This window comes from Saccopteryx leptura, chromosome 3, assembly GCF_036850995.1.
Source record: "Saccopteryx leptura isolate mSacLep1 chromosome 3, mSacLep1_pri_phased_curated, whole genome shotgun sequence".
Lineage (NCBI taxonomy): Eukaryota > Metazoa > Chordata > Mammalia > Chiroptera > Emballonuridae > Saccopteryx > Saccopteryx leptura.
The window spans coordinates 14,323,384-14,340,862 of record NC_089505.1 but is presented as its reverse complement, the minus strand read 5'-3'; the positions used below and the strand labels follow the sequence as shown (position 1 = coordinate 14,340,862).

Below are 17,479 nucleotides of genomic sequence, written 5' to 3'. Positions count from 1 at the left end.
TATCCTAGGTTCCAAAACTATATACATGTAAATTAGGGAGTTTCATTCTTAAAGCTGATGAACTTCCCAGTACTTGATAGATACACATATCACACCATGCTTTTATAGCCCTTCATTTGCATCTAAAAATATCTCCTTTTTCTTCTGCTTTTTATAGGGTTGTCACATGCTCCTGAATTCTGGCCCGGGCAGGCACCATTTCCTCGTATCATCATGACTGAGTATTTAGGTGAATGCATACCTCTGGACTGCTGCACCTCAGTTATACCTGATTGTGCACTAATAATACACGTAATAATATGCTAAAGCACTACTCGGATTTTAACATAGGCACTTTCTTATCATGCATTTTAAATTGATGCGTTTTTAACAATAGCTTTCAAATGAGTAAGGTTGATGTAATCGTCTGTTTCTCAGGTAAAGCTATAGCTTTGCCTAGTTTACATAACTTTTCAAAAAGGGATTCAAGTCAGGGACAACCACAGATCATAACTAGAACCCCTTGTTCTTCAACTGTTTCTTGGCCCACTGAAGTCTGAGAGTTACTCTCTGAAGTGATCACTGGTGGTCCTGGGTACACACTGGCTAAGTTTCTTAAAACAATAGCTAGAGAGTGGAGACAAGGGTAGTGGTGGGAGGTTAGCCTTCCCACAACAGTGTGCAACAAAATAAATACAAAGTGGCAACTAATAGGAAATACACTTTGTGTCATAAAAGTAAAAAAGACAACATCAATGCATGTAGCTCTCTTTTCATTAGATTCAAGGGCTAAATTTCTTTCTTTCCCTCTTAGATCCCTCCCTGAAGCAGGGGTGGAAACTATCACCTTTTGGAATCTTGTTTACTCTGGAAGAACTGATACAGTAAAAAAACAAGTCAGTCTGCTCTCCCAAACACACTCTTGGCTGGCGACCAGTCACAAGAGTGCAACTATTTAATCATGCAGGAAACTGAAGTCATTGCTATTTTTACCTGGTGCTCAGCCATCTGGCTCTCTGGACTCCTGCCCGGCTCTGGATTCTCACTGAGTTTCATCTCGATGGCCTCCATCTTTGTGGAGATGGACTGGAGGGAGTCCTGGTACTTTTGCTGGCGTTCCAAAGCTTCATAGAGCGTGCGCTGCTTTTCGCTGATCTGAAGAAGAAAGGGATATTACCAAATGTTTCCTAGCCCCTTATCTTCTAGATTATGACATTTCTTTCCTCACTGCTTTACCTCTGTGGCCCAACAGAGAGCATCCAACTGGGCAGGGATGTGCAAACTCTACGCATGGATTGCACAAGTCAACCACTAACGTGTGGGCTCCAATAATCCCACGTTTCAGTCACTTACCACATTCTTTAAAGTTTCCCACGAACGCTGCAGATCATCCAGCTTGGCCGTCGCAGATGGCTCTAGTCCTGGCTCATAGAACTCCTGTGACAGCAATGTGCTGGGGGCAATTCTTGCGGCCTCTGTCTGCAACCTCTCGGCAGACAGGGCTTGGTAATAAGCAATATCCTGTGGGTGCAAAGCACAGCGTTGAGGTAGAGGGAAAGACAGGCTTAGGTTAACATGCCCTGGGTGTTATCTGTCATGCAGAGGAAGAGTTTAGGATTCCCACCTGTCGTAGGGGCTACAGACTATTAAACTGAGAAATTCCTGTGATAAGAACACTATAAGGATCATATCAAAACAGAGTCTAGTTGTTTTAGAATTTCAGTTTACATATAAGAAAATCAACAAATTTACCAATAAAAGTTGTCAAAGATCATTCTTATTTTGTATTTGGTAAAATGGAAATATAAAAGATTTAAGTGGTACACATATTTAAAGATTAACTACTATATAGCAAACAACCAAAACACTAGATGATCTTATCTAAACATTTCCTAAAATGCTCTTCAATGCATTGATAAAAGTTTTGAATAATTTTTAAAAGTACTTGCTTTAAATAAAATCAAACTATAGAAAGTCGTTTTTCAAGTATAGCCAATTCTTCAATATTTGAAAAGTTATTATTCACAGAAAATTAACTGTTTTAATATCTAATAAGGAAAAAATAATGCAAGAGTTAAAACTACTCTAAGAAACTAATAATAAAAGAGGTTTCTTTCTAATCAATTCCTGGAAAGTACACACACAAAATACTCATAGTGAACGATGAAAACCTAAGGTTTTGAATTATTTTTATTTCTTAGGTTATAAGTAATATTACATATTTTATTAGTATTGATGATGGTATCTACTATATTAAGACATATAATTCATGTTTCCACTTGTTTCTATGATTATCTGTGCATTAAGAGAAAATGAGTTGATGAGCAATGTTTACTTTCCGAGAATTGCTATTATATATAAAGTTCACTACTTTTACAGTTGTACTATTTAAGAAAATTATGTTAATTTAAAATACCTAAGCTTTACTAACAGTAACGCCTTGGGAAAAAAGTAGTGGAGAAGGTCCCAGCCACCTGGGAAAGCCAGGTATCAGCGGGAGGGGGTGTGGTGTTTGGGGGTCTGCACGGGGCAGATGCAGGGTCGTGTCATGGAATGAATTCAGACAGCAGCCTGATACCTGAGAAGTCAGGACACCTGAGATGCCAGTTGCCATTCTTCTGCTACGTAGCCACATAATTGGAGCAAGTCACTCACATCTCATGTACTGGTTCCCTCTTTTGTACAACATTGTGTGGTTCTGAGGATTCAGTGAAGTCCTGTTTGAAGGGTCATGGGACCTTCTGTGTTGTTGCTGCTGCTGAGGCTCCAGATAAGTCCCTAACCTTTACTGATGGCACTGGAACACAGAGACTGATTCCTCTCCATTCCTAACCTGTCACCATCCTGGCTAGATTACTTTAGGATTCTCGAGTCCTTTGATAAACTCGTATACATTCATCCTCACACGCTTCCAGCTCACATCAGTCCTCCACACCCTGAACTTGATAGCCTGTCACCACTGGATTAGTTCACCCCAAGTGAACATCTACAGTTACTTAAATCCTTCTTTTGTCTACACCAGGGGCGGTCAACCTTTTATACCGACCGCCCACTTCTGTATCTCTGTGAGTAGTAAAATCTTCTAACCGCCCACCGGTTCCACAGTAATGGTGATTTATAAAGTAGGGAAGTAACTTTACTTTATAAAATTTATAAAGCAGAGTTACAGCAAGTTAAAGCATATAATAATAATTATTTACCAAGTACTTTATGCCGGATTTTCGTTAAGTTTGGCAGAATAAATTTTTATAAAACAACTTACTATAGTTAAATCTATCTTTTTATTTATACTTTGGTTGCTCTGCTACTGCCCACCATGAAAGCTGGAACGCCCACTAGCGGGCGGTAGGGACCAGGTTGACTACCACTGGTCTACACCTTTGTGTCCTTTGTCCCTTTAACCTCTGCTTCGCCCACTTGGAAAATCTCAACCAGGACTCAACTGAACTTTCCAGAGCGCATACACATATGTGCTCCCACAGACACATACACATACACACAGACCCGCAATTGAAACCTTAAAGAAATACTCCTGAAATTCTTACATTTCCAAAAGGGTGTCTCTATTCAGACACACCCTTATCTTATACTTTCCTAAAAAATAGCCCTCCCACCTGCTCCCAGAATCCCACCCACCTTTGCTCTTTCACAGGCTTTTTGGTCCATTAATATCTTCTCTCTCTTTACTTTCTCCTCAGCACAGAGTCAAATCTTTACTGTCTGGAAACACTAGAAACACTCCTTCTTCCACAATTATTTTCTGCTAGGGTATTATTAGGAAGTTTCACAGATCATACGGTGAAGGGTCACCCCACGAGGCTGCACCTGCACACACATTTGTCACCATCTCTTCCCTCCCCCCCTTCGCAGCATAGTCCAGTTCCTGGAAGTGGTAGTTTACACTCGATACATTCACTTTCTCAGCCTCAATCCACTTGTAAATACCCCAGTGCGCGTCAGTCCTGATGACCCCACCGAAATCGCCCTTGACTCGACCCCGGTGGCTCTTCCTTGTGAAGTAAAATGAGTATGTCTCAGCCTTTCTCTCGCTTGACCTCTTGGTAGCGCCGATGACACTGGCCATCCTTCCTGGAAACCTTTTCCTGTAATCTCCTGTTCTCCACTCAGCTCTGGTATTTCAGTCCTTCTCACGTTAGTTCTTCTCCACTCATCCTCAGACATGGGGTATTTACAAGCTCCCGACTCGCATATACAGTGGCACACGTTTGTCGCTATGTCTCTTCCAACTCAATGTTTAAATAAACAATCCAGGAGGAGAAATGAACTCGGGAAACAATGATCGAGTATTATCTCTCTTTCCCCTAAGCTATTTACTTGCTGATTCTTCTCTCCCTGGCCATCCACTACTTCTGTAAGGATAAAGTTCCATTAATGTGTGTATATATACACCCTTGCCAGAGCATCGGTTTAAATTCTCATTCCAGCACCAGCTTCCTAATTCCTGTATACACGGAGCTTGGTTTATACAGTGTCTTAAATTGTTTAAATTTCCCTTCAAGGAGACAGGGAAATCTCATAGGAATCCAGATTGACGACTTCTCTTGCAAATCAGAAGGCAGGTAAGACTGGGCTCTGTGTCTACGTGGCTAAGAAATTCTAATGGAGGGGAGAGGCCACAGTCCCACTGCTGGTTCCTTCATTCACATCACCAGGCCACGCCTAGCATCAGAGCGCAACTTGTCACCAGCTTCCCTGGCTCTGACCTTGTGCATCTCCATTCTGCTGTCCACGTGCATCCGGAAAGACCCGTGCTGAGCTCACTTCTGTACAGCGTTCCTGGTCAGATTCCTCCAACGGTTTGCCAGTAACTTCTGGATAAAGTCCAAATGCATTTGTGTGGTTTCCACGGTCCTTCAGGATGCATTTCCTGCATCTCTCTCAGCTTCGTTTCTCTTCCTCCTTCTCCTCCAAATCTATGTCTCTCCAATTCTAGTGACACTGTCCGCAGTTGCCTTGATGACCCGATTTCCTTCCTGCCACCACACCCTCTCACATGTGGTACCTTCCACCTGAAGAACTTCACATCACCCTAGCGCACTCCGAGGGCCCAACCGCACTCCTTTCTGAGGCTGAAGGGTGCCATCCTTGACCAGTCCTGCATCCGGACTGGTTCTGGTGCTTCCTCCGTGTGCTCCCTGAACACTCAGTTTCCTGTGTCATAGCACGTGTCCCCTCTGGTGTGACTACTTGCCCGCTCTCATGGGCTGAGCTCCATAAGGGAGTAATGCCCATAGTCTCTGATCCTGAGCACATCGTGCTGTTTGGTGAGTAACGGGCAGACATACAGGCACACAATGAATCATACGTGTAAAAGTATTTCTCTAAATCTATTTATACACATAGTTACTTTCCTCAAGGGGGGGGAAAGTTGCCTTAAATGTAGTAAATATTTTAAATTAAATGCTCTATTATGAATAAAAGAGGCCCTGAAAAGAACTAGAATAAAATAAATTTGTTACCAAAACATCTTTTTTTCTGGCTCTTTTGTGCATGACTGCGAGTGTGGCCGCGTCTGGCTCAGGCCTGTCAGACAGGAAACGCAGCTCCTGATTTTCTAACAGGATGTGGAAATCCATCACCTTTCACAGATGAATAACTTGGCTCTATCTCCTGATTTTCTAAAAGGATGTGGAAATCCATCACCTTTCGCAGATGAATAACTTGGCTCTATCCGAGGACTACATAGATTTGATAGAGTAATTCCACCAGTCCTTTACATAAGTACTGGGTAAAAGCAACATTTGCCCTCGTGAGGAATCGGCCTTAGAAACATGTCCCTTGCAGCTCATGTGTCTATGGTATGAGGCGGCATCCAGTAGCTTCTTCAGGGAGTACATTTGGAAAACGTTAGCTACCATTTCATTACCACTTTCCAATCGAAGAGGTACTCTGAACAACTCACATCGCATTTAACACTCTTTTTCACAGTTTCGCGAGTGAAGGAGCATTGCTTCCTATTACCGATCGGGGATTGAAGGGCCTCCCAAACACTTCCAGCTCAGAGGAGGACAAGCTGGAACCCACTCTGACTCAGAGCCCAGAGCTGCAGCTGCAACCCCACCACGCTTTTCACAACTGAGCTTTCCTCAACTCCCCCCCGGGTGCTGGAGTCCTGGTCGCGACGGGCGCTGGGGTCCTGGTCGAGTGCTGGTCGCGTCTAGAGGGATCGAGAAGGCTGTGGCCAAGTCTGGGGCCGCTTCCCTATTTCTTCCTTCAAGTAAGCGACACTGTTACTACATTTCAGCTAACCCCGCTGTCACAGACAGAACACACCGAAAGTGGGCGATCAGTTAGTTATATAAGGAAGATCTCCCTACAGAGGCAGCTTAAAAACCCCTTTCTAACAGCTGCGATATTATAAAGCAGTTATATTCGGCTGCTCCTCGAAACAGCTGTGCACATTCTGTACAGTGTTCTGAGTCTGAAAACTGGAACTTACAGAGATTCTAAATGTTCTCTTCAGTTTTCTGACAAAATTTTTGGAAATCCAGTGCATCACTGGCTAGGTTATACTTGGTCATTTACTCTGACTTCTGTTTGCTGTAGAAGGGTAACATGTGGCCATCAACAACGGGGCCAACTGGTTTCTGCAACATCAATCATAGTACTTTTGCTTTTTAACAGCTTCTTCCTAATAGAGCTGCCTAATATAAACTACATTTTTCTTTTCATTTCTTTTTTGTTTTTAATTAACTGAGAGGTGGGGAGGCGGAGAGACAGATTTGTGCATGTGCCCGACTGGAATCCACCTGGCAACACCTTCCAGGGCGATGCTCTGCCCATCTGGGACTGCTGCTCTGTTGCTTGGCAACCGAGCTATTTCAGCACCTGAGGCAAAGCCATGGAGCCATTCTTAGTGCCTGGGGCCAATGCACTCTAATTGAGCCATGGTTGTAGTAGTGGAGGGGAAGAGAGAGAGAGAGAGAGAGAGAGAGAGAAAGAGAGAGAGAGAGAAGCGAGGGAGGGGAAGTGGAGAAGCAGATGGTGCTTCTCCTGTGTGCCCTGACCAGAAATCAAACCTGGGACTTCCAAACACTGGGCCAATGCTCTACCCCTAAGCCAACGGGCCAGGGCCTAATATAAACTAAATTAAAATAATTTTTTAAAATATGTATTATCACATATATGTATGTTGGGTTAACTGTGTGATTTATTATTTTTTTAATTTTATTTGTTGATTTTTTTAGAGTAAAATGAGAGAAAAGAGAGAGAGAGACAAAAAGAGGGGGGGGAAAGCTGGAAGCATCAACTCATAGTAGTTGCTTCCTGTATGTGCCTTGACCAGGCAAGCCCAGGGTTTCGAATCGGCGACCTCAGTGTTCCTGGTCGACGCTTTATCCACCGTGCCACCACAGGTCAGGCCACAGCGTGATTTAATGATAGTTTCCCACGATGGAGGGGGAGTGACTAAGGAGACCGAAATAAAGCAAAGTCGCACTTGTAATTTTGGGGTTTGATTGAGCGAGACAGTTAAAGTAACCGTAATAAAAACATCTGCACATTTTGTCACTTACAGGGCACTTTAAAGAAGTAGCACCGAGACTTATAATTCTAGAAAAGGGATATTCTTCCCACAGTGTTCATCTCAAGTCAGTGTTTATTGTTCAATCTGAAAATTTAAGGAACATGAGGCATCCATTTTTTTTCTGTACAATAAACAGCTGACTACAGCCATATTTCTCTGGTCTTAATAATATTTGTGACCACAGGGGAGGGTGCTGGCAAAGAATGAGTAATACGCAGTTTAAAACCAGAATTTGGAGAACAGTTTCCCAAATCCTCCAGAGCACCCTGAACTTCTCCATTTTATTTTATTTTATTTTATTTTTTTAATTTCCTCTCACCACTTTTGTTATTACTCACTCCAGGGCCACCTTTCTCCCTCGGTGCCTGGGACCCGGAGAGCAGCGTGCTCAGCCCTCCGCCCCCTCGCTGCGTCTTTGGGACCCAGCACAGAGTCTCACGACGGCGGCACTCAGACTGTGTCTGACGAATGGATGCATGGATAACCGCCTTAGCGTGAGCTAGATTTTCACCAAGAGAGAACTATTGTACCTAAAAGTTTCATCAATTTTACTCTCCTTTCTGAGGTGAGGTGGGGTTTCCTTTATGACAGAAATTCTAGTTTGAATGCTTCTGCTGTAAAATAAAAATAAATAAACAATCTATTTATAATATAGTTTATGGAACCTTTGTTCTGTTTAATGTTTCTTCTTTGGTAATACAGCTCAACCTCTTTGAACATTTACATAATTTCACAATAGTGTAATTAAAAAGAATGTTTTATTTGCTTTGGCGAAATGAAGAAAAGAGTACTGCTCAACATGCATTAATTCTTTTTGATTATTGTGTGTGTCTTTTTTATTTGTCTGATATTTTCAATGAAAACTTTTTGACATATTTAACTTGCCATAATCTACTTTAATATAATGTGTGTTAAAAGGCATCTCATACAAGGTATTATTCCTACTTTATAAAAAAAATTAGGCCCTGGCCGGTTGGCTCAGTGGTAAAGCGTTGGCCTGGCGTGCAGGAGTCCCGGGTTTGATTCCTGGCCAGGGCACACAGGAGAAGCGCCCATCTGCTTCTCCACCCCTCCCCCTCTCCTTCCTCTCTGTCTCTTTCTTCCCCTCCCACAGCCAAGGCTCCACTGGAGCAAAGTTGGCCCGGGCGCTGAGGATGGCTCTATGGTTTCTGCCTCAGGTGCTAGAATGGCTCTGGTTGAGACGGAGCAATGGCCCAGATGGGCAGAGCATCGCCCCCTGGTGGGCATGCCAGGTGGATCCCTGTTGGGCACATGTGGGAGTCTGTCTGACTGCCTCCCCATTTCCAACTTCAGAAAAATACAAAAAAAAAAAAAATTAAAGTTAAGATTATTGAAAGAGCCCTGGCCAGACAGCATGGTTGATTAGAGTGTCCTCCTGACCTGCAAAAGTTGCTGGTTCGATCCCCAGTCAAGGCACATACAAAAACAGGTCCATGTTTCTGTCTCTTTCTCCCTTCCTCTCTCACTAAAGTCAATAAACGTATTTGTTTAAAAATATTATTGAAATATAAGTAAGAAAACTCAAATCTACTTAGGCAGCTAGTCCTTTAAATTAAATGACCATTAGTAAATGAAGAAAAGGTATGATATGATGAACAAACATTTTTCATCTTGAAGATCTGAGATAGTAAATGTCAAAACTATGTTCAACCCATGTTAAAAGAGCAATGGAACCATCTTACTTTACAAGAGTGATAGAAGCCTTTCTTTTTCTGTTGGGATGCAGTACTCCCTTACAGATAGCTGTTAGATGCTAAAGACATCATGCCTTAAAAGAGAGCCTTTCTAGCTCTAATTTCCGTGACCTGTGTTTTGCTCATCTCATTGCCAGGAGCCCTGGAGAGGAGAAGGGTGAAGCTAGTAGTGGTCTCGTAAGGCACTCACAGCTTGTGCAGCTGCCGCACCTAACGGTGTGCTCCTGAAAGTCTAGGGTTCATACCCACAGTGCCACCGTCCCTAAATCACAGCTGGGCGGTACCTGGTTCACAGATGCCTCTGTATTGGCCACAGGTGAAGGGGAGCGGCAGGCGGGTGGAGAGGAAATCTCACTGTTGGTTCCCTCCTCCCCAGACTCCTCCGTGACGGGTGACAGCAAAGTGTGGCAGCGACCTGCAGTCATCTGTGACATTAAAGGTAGCCCGAAGGACATAAAGAATCAGTTAGCTATGTTAACAAAAGGCCTGGGGAAGCCTAGGTCAAAAGAGAAATAATTATATAACAAAGGTTAGAATTCATGAGACCCATCTTGACATACAAATTTTGTGTTACTATTCAAGTTTGGTTCAAGTGAGTGCGATGTTAGGAATCATTTGTAAAACCAACAGGGATAAGATATGCATATAATATTAACAGTCTTGTTGATTACATATTTCTCTAATGTATTTTCCTTTTCTTGTTTGTATCTTTATAAATAACTAAAAACATCGTGCATTGTACTAATGAGAGAAGGTCTATGAAACAAAGCTTGAGCTTTTGTGGACATCTCAAATTCCACATATTCCAGGGAGGTAAGTATACCCTAGGCAATATACCATCATGAGTCCCAGCATGATCCTACCCTACCCACGGCACAGCACATAGGGGTGGGAAATACACAGCACTAGAAGACACGGAGTTACCAAAATAATTCGTGTATTTTCAATGCAAAGTGATGGGGAAATGGAGATAGAAATGAATGGAACTTCTTTATTTTAATCCAAAAGCTAAACTTTAGATTTTCTTTTTTTCTTATTTTTCTAACAATAGCCTTTCTTTTATATTTAATTAGACATTTATACGACTTAATACACATCTGTAGTCAGCAAGTATTTTAACTAAGAAAACACACATCTATGATCTATGTAGCATGATTCTCTCCTTCATCCCCAGGAAGCTAGAAAACTCGGCAAAGGTGTTTTGTTTTGTTTTGACGCTTAGGTATTCTTGCTAAACTATAGACAAATGCAGGGCCGACCTTTGACATCGTTGAGTAATCCAGCAGTCTCAAGCAAATAGCTGTGTTTCAACTGTCACTGTTTACAGTGTCGAATACTGGCTTTGGCCTCAATGTAGCAGAGAGTTAAGGAGCCTATTCCTTAATTCTAATCTGTAAAACCTGCTGATCCCTAAAATAAGCCACAGAGAGAGAACCTGGAGCCGGGATCAGGGTACAGTCAGAGAGAGTGCCCCGCCCCCCGGCCAGCCTGGCCTTGACCCTTACTTACCATGACCACAGAGGGGTGGGCAGAGGTGGCTGGGAGGAGGAGCTCCCCGCCCAAGTCCTCTGTCCCCTCTGCAAGCCCCTCCACCCCCGTCACGGTCAGCAGCATGGTGGCGTTCTTGGCTTTCATGGTCAGCATCTTGCACTTGGAGTTCAAAGAGGCGATCTGCTCCTGGTAGCCCTTGATTTTCTGAGCCAGCTCCTGAGGAAACATTTTCCCACCACGGTGTGTCAGAGCGGCATCAAAAGGAAACCGAGCTAGCAGCGTTCATCTTCCTCCGGGGCTGGCCAATGAAATCACAGAGCTGTGCCAGGCGGCAGCCGCGGCGGCGGCGGCCGGGTAGGCAGGATGTGGACTGCGCCGGGCGGCGAGCCTGCCTGCAGCGCCGGGGCCCGACCCACAGCGCGGCCGGCGCAGGAGCGAGCGGCGCGGGGCAGGGCGGCCGGATCCCACCGGATCCCCGCCCGGAGCGGCTCTGCGTGCGGAATCAGGAATTTATGTAACCTGCAGAACCTGCCACTTTCTTTAAAATGCCTAAAGGCTCTGTCACTGCCAGATGGTTCATGCCATGGAAATTAGGTCATGTGATTACTAAAACTACCAAAAAAAAAAAAAAGCAAGGCTCAGCTTTTTATTATACTGAATATATTAAATGGAGCTGGCAGTTTTTCAGACAGGGTCATAAAGTAAACTGCTTGTCATTCTCGTGTCCCTGGAAGTTTTGTTTTGTTTATTTTTTTAGTAGGTAAATTAAACATTACATATGTCACTGTAATTTTTAAAAATGCAGATTACCCCCAAAATAAAATTTTGTGCGTTCATCAAAATTTCCCTCCTGTGCTCCACTGTACCTCAAATGTTTCTGATGCTTCAAGCGAGAGCTTTGAACGTGTTGTGTTTGTGAAAAATGCAATTCTGGCCTCCACGTCAAAAGGTTTTGATTTACTAGGCTTATGAGAATCTACAGTATGTACTTATCCTATGTGAGTGACTCCCACAGAGCAAAAGCTCTCTGGAACTTTCTTCTGTAAGAGTACCTCTGCCCATCTCCTGGTCACTTTCTGGGTTGGTGGTCAAGCCTGCTGCGTGGGGCACTGATAGCTTCGCCTGTTCCCGATTCTTGGGAAGCATGTGTATTTTTAATTTGTACTGGGTATTTCTGAAAATGATCGTGTACAATGAGCATAAAGGTGGGGCTTTCAGGTCCAGGGGTTGCTCTGAGGAGAACCGGCCTCCGTGGCCACCACCTGCATTCAGGAGCAGGTGGAAAAGCAGGAGGTCTGAACTTTCTCTCCTATGATTTGAAAGTGGCAGGATGGTTTTCTCAAATTAATGCAACATTTGAAAAATCACAGGGAAAAAAAAGGAAGTCCTGAGAAACAAAATCAATGGTAAGTTATCTTACGAATTAAAGCTATCCCTAAGGAAGTTAGATCCGCTTCAAGATTGAAATTCTATTAAAAGCAGGCTGGAAATACAGGAAGGAGCATTCTTCCAAGTTTTTATGTTATCATAAATCTGGCCTTCTCCACGAGGCACTTTCCTTCCGGTGTTTGTTTTATTCATACAATGAGCCCCTCCCAGGACTATGTCACTATTGATAGGAAGATGTCTTCTAAATCACACGACAAAGCTAACAAACGTCTACACCGGTGTTTAGAACTGCGGGGAGAATGCGACAAAAGGCACAGAGCCCTGGACAGAACCCAGGAAACCAGTTCACAGCACACTGCGCCGAATGCTGGCCCTGTGACCTTGGGCAAGTCATTTCTCCTCCAGGACTGTGACTCTTTCTGTGTGTGCATGTGATCGCAGTGAGGTAGCCCAAATAGTTTCCGCTGCTGTGAAAAACCACAAATTTGGAGCCAAAGGCCCTACATTAGAATTTGGTTTCTTACTAGATCTGAGAGCTCAGAAAGACCTCTAAAAATAAAATCCGTTTCACTTTTCTTATCAGTAAAATGTAGATAAATGAATCTTTACCTCACAGGGTTGTTATAAAAGATAATGTAAAACATTTGCAAACTGTTTTAAAAAAACAGAAAACTGTGGTAATGATAATTGTTGTTATTCCAGAGAAGCATTCTTTTCGAAAAACTATTTTTTTGTACTATGGTAGAAAAGTTGTTATAACAAAATTCTGGGCTTTAGAAAATGGGATTAAAAATAGTTTCAAAATAAATTTATAATATGCAGTCTAATGTATGACTAATATCAATAGTGGTTTCAAATATCTGCATTAACGTTTTCATTTAACATAGATGATATTTACCATGTAGCAATGAATGTAGGTGGGATATTGATTTACATTATTTTATAAATAATATACAAATGTAAGTGATTTATGCATTGGATGGGTCAAGAAATTAAAGAACTGAATTTTGAGAGGAAGGTGGTGAGATTTTTCCATCCATAAAAGGCAACAAATAAAATCTATTGAGACCCTCACTGTGATGTTTGGTTTGGGAAAATAGTTGGTTGCTCTTATGACAGCAGAGTTAAAATAGAGAACATAAAAGGATAAACTAAATGTCTACACTTGGCCCAGAAAGATAAGATGCCTCCCCACCCCAGGTAACTTACAAAATTTCATGATGCTATGAACTAGCCCCCAAGGGAAGAGCAAATGTGACCTAGATAGGAATTAACAAGCCACGGAAGGAAATTCACTGCCAAGGGTCAATGAGGTAAAACACTGAAGGTCTATGATCTCTGAGACCAGGTATGCAGAAGGGATGTCCAGGTCCTAAGGTCATAATGATGCCAAGGTACAAGGAAAGAGGCACTTATGAAAATGCGAAGATGCTCACGGCTACAATTTGAAAGTCAACAGAACAAATATGGACCATTTTCTGATTTTGGTGAAAGGAACTGAAATGACTCATATTTGAAAGAGCAAATGTTTTTTAAAAAATATATAAAATATCCCTCCTTTTTAAAAAGAGTGATCAAAAAACTCCAGACTTTCAGCATTGCTGTTTCTTCCAGGCTTCACATACAGGGCTCTCAGCCTGTGTCTCGTGTATTAACTGTGAGTTCAGGTGCAGGAGAGAGTCTCTGGATTCCGAAAGAGGCACATCGTGAGCAACATGTAAAGAAGTTTTGGGATTAAGGGGTCTTGGAAAAGGATCAGCAAAAATAGCCCCCAAATTGCAAAGACAGCCAGAGAGTTCCCAAGAACTGAGCACAGTATGTATGGGACAGAGAGAGCCTTTCTCTCTCATTCACTAGAAACCAATCACAGATTCTCACCAGGCCAGTACCTTGCCCCTGTTCCTGTCTCACCTCGTGCCGAGAAATCTGAGCTTGCAGCTCCTGGATGTTACTGGTGGCCACAGGTTTATCCTCGATCTCTCTGTGAGCGCCTTCTATAAGCTCCTGCAGGTTCTGCATTTCTTGTTCGTACTGTTCATACTGCATCACGGCTTCCTTTGGTGGGGGGGAGACCACATAGTTATCTTTCTATATCGATAACCGTGTAAGTAATTCTGTGCAGCTCTCTGCCCAACCACAGCATCCACGCCTATTCACCTATTCACCTGTGTGTCTAGGCCAGGGGTCAGGAACCTTTTCGCTGAGAGAGCCATGAACGCCACATATTTTAAAATGTAATTCCATGAGAGCCATACAAAGACCTGTGTACGTTATGCATTATCCAATAAAAATTTGGTGTTGTCCCGGAGGACAGCTGTGATTGGCTCCAGCCAGCCGCAACCATGAACATGAGCGGTAGGAAATGAATGGATTGTATATAATACATGAGAATGTTTTATATAAATATTTTTAACGTTATTTTTTTATTAAAAATTTGTCTGCAAGCCAGACACAGCCATCAAAAGAGCCATATCTGGCTCGCGAGCCATAGGTTCCCGACCCCTGGTCTAGGGAATAAGGAAACGATGGGTAGAACCCCTGGGTGACTCAAATCCTCACCTCTACTCAGGAATTTCAGAGCTTTCTCTTTAAAACATTTTTGCCAAGATTATTCATGAACTCAAAGTAGTTAAGTGCCTAGATACTCTTTCTTTCCCCTATTCATATTGTCCTGAAGATGGCAAGGTCACAGTCAGAACATGGTGGGACGCTTATGAAAAACATGACTACTTCATTTCTCCATCTAAGAAATATCTACTAAATGTAAGGTGCTTGGGAGGTGCTGGAGCAGAAGATGGAAAAGTTAATCAAGCATGACTTCTATCCCCAGGAATTCACTGTCCAACAAATTACAAGATAATATAAAGGGCAAGGTAATTGACCAAACGAGCCATTAGCAATGTAATGAGAGCATAAGCTAGCAGTTTGGGGATAAAAATGGTGGAGCATGAGCTGAAACAAATTGGAGGTAAACGGTGTCACAGCTCCTCAGTAAAGGACTTTTCTTATTAAAGAGACTAAGAGTTATATTTGGTGTACCTTTCAGGTGCGAAAATGCATCTAGAGCATCAATAAGGTGAAATTGGAAAACAATTCTGTAATACACGCCAGCCATAAAGTCACATTACAAGGTTCCAGACAGCTCTCAGGTAAATAATGACGTGAAATTGTGGATGAATATAAAATCAACCTTTACAAGTTGTTCTTATAAAAATAACACTAAAAAAGATAGTTTTCACTAACGGATATTTTCTGTGGGCTTTCCCCCAGGCTTTTGTGGGGATCCAGATGATAGCATGTCATCTCCTTAGTTTATACATAACCACAACAATCTGTCACATTGAATACTCTGGGTATGTTTTGATGGCTGGGCCCACACAGTGCTCAGAAAAGGAGTCCATGACTCATTCGCCGCTGCAGCGCTGGCGTGGGGACTGCCCAGACGCCCCAGACGCCCCAGATGCCTGCCCCAGATGCCTGCCCCACCCCCCAGCACGTGCCTGCAGGACGTTGCACTGCTGGATGGCCAGGTGCTGCAGGCGGCTGGCTTCGTCCTGCAGCTGCAGGGCCGCCCGGCACAGCGGCAGGCTGGTGACCACGTCCTCGGGGATGCGCAGTGCACTCTGGGAGGTCTGCACCGCCTGGACCTTGGGCTTCAGTGACTCCACCTCACACAGCAGATGCTGAAAGTGCAGGGGCATGGTTCACAAAGTTTACATTTAAGAGTTTCTTTCATGAGCAAGAGACACAAACTTACATGGCAACTTGTTTACAAGCGATAAACAACTTCCAAGAAACATTGCAACAGATCACGCATGTAGAGCTAAGACTATAACTGCATTTAGATATCGTGTTTCCTAATGCTCCTCTTTTAGAAACCTGGGTCCCCACACCGTTGCCCCAAAGCATGTGAGCGCACCTGTCGATGGAAGAGTTGCTCCTTGAGACTGAGACGTCCCGCTTCCGGAGAAGTCAGGGTGGTCTGGGCTTGCTCCAAAGCAATTTGTAAGTTTTTGAGCTCCGTTTCAAACTTTTTCATGTCCTGAAGAGTAAAAGCAATACAAATGTCAATACTGAAGTGCTTGAAGTCCAAACTCATAGGTGAAGAATAACATCACAGCCAAGAAAGCGCTTCGGGCCTGACCTGTGGTGGCGCAGTGGATAAAGCGTCAACCTGGGAACACTGAGGTTGCCGGTTCAAAACCCTGCACTTGTCTGGTCAAGGCATATATGGGAGTTAATGCATCCTGCTCCTCCTCCCTTTCTCTCTCTCTCTCCCTCCCTCCCTCCCTCCTCTCTAAAATGAATAAATAAAAAAAATTTAAAAATAGAAAAAAGAAAGAAAGAAAGCGCGGAGGTAAATGTTGTATCTCCACTATAAAACCGCTATTGTTTTTTTAATGATGGACTTAATTTAAATTAATTGTTTTCCTCTACCTTGGCAGCATCGTGGAGATTCTGCAAGCGAGTTTTGATGATCTGCCGCAGCTCCGCAGTCTCCCGTCCCAGTTCGGCCACTTGCTGAGACATCTTTTCAGTGCGGTACACACTAGCAAGGTCCTGTAGCTTGTCGGTCATTGCTTCCAGATCGCTGTGAATTTCTTCAGATTCTTCTAGCATGGTCTAGAGCGAATTATCAACATTCATGGCATTGACAGGTAGTCAGAGAGGTACAGATGAGCGACATGGTGCGGGGTAAACACCAGAGTGGGAAGGGAGTGAGGAGACGTAACCCACACTTCCCACGTGCACTGCGTCCGCAAGTTCAGCGTGCCCTCGTGTGTCTAATCTTCACACCTCGTGCCCGTTCCCCATCTACTGTTACCCCCATTTCACAGAAAGACAAATCAAAGTTCAGAAACTATCAACAATTAAAAAAAAAAAACATAACAAAGTTGTGGAGGCCACGTGTTATTAAGTGTTAGACGGTAAGGCTCAGGCTCTGTCCATCACCCCAGACTGCTCCCTGGTGAGGGTCCAGACATGAGTATTCCAGCAAGTATAATGTTCCTACACATTGGATAGCTTCCTCACATCTTTGGGCCTCCTATCTTCCTCATACGTATGTGAACTTGAGATGCATTTCAGCTCTCCTAGTCGATACCTGAGCTCTAAGTGCAGACCAATCAAAGAAATGAAAATAAGACAAGAGCATTGCAAACAAACAAAAAACCTTTGATCTCTTGCTTCAAGTGGGACAAGTGGGTAGATGCAACTACGTAAAGGTACCAAGAGGAATAAAACATGCCCTCATCATTCAGGATCGTATCATCTACTGGAACGGATACTAATACCAATAGACTAATAACCATGTAATATGCACTAAATGAGTCAAGTGAAAAAAAGAAATCGTTAAGGA

The 17,479-nt window shown here is 43.3% G+C and overlaps 1 protein-coding gene across 2 annotated transcripts in view; it reads right to left on the bottom strand.

The window, feature by feature from the left end:
- Positions 1-17,479, bottom strand: part of SYNE1 (spectrin repeat containing nuclear envelope protein 1) — a 446,717-nt gene that overhangs the window by 151,100 nt on the left and 278,138 nt on the right. For both annotated transcript variants that reach the window (XM_066372972.1, XM_066372973.1), the window contains 8 exons: positions 16,558-16,743; positions 16,040-16,162; positions 15,617-15,803; positions 14,032-14,171; positions 10,750-10,947; positions 9,525-9,665; positions 1,333-1,500; positions 973-1,134 (listed from right to left, as the gene is read on the bottom strand). In XM_066372972.1, the coding sequence (XP_066229069.1) occupies positions 973-1,134; positions 1,333-1,500; positions 9,525-9,665; positions 10,750-10,947; positions 14,032-14,171; positions 15,617-15,803; positions 16,040-16,162; positions 16,558-16,743 (1,305 nt within the window). The remainder of the gene's footprint in view (positions 1-972; positions 1,135-1,332; positions 1,501-9,524; positions 9,666-10,749; positions 10,948-14,031; positions 14,172-15,616; positions 15,804-16,039; positions 16,163-16,557; positions 16,744-17,479) is intronic.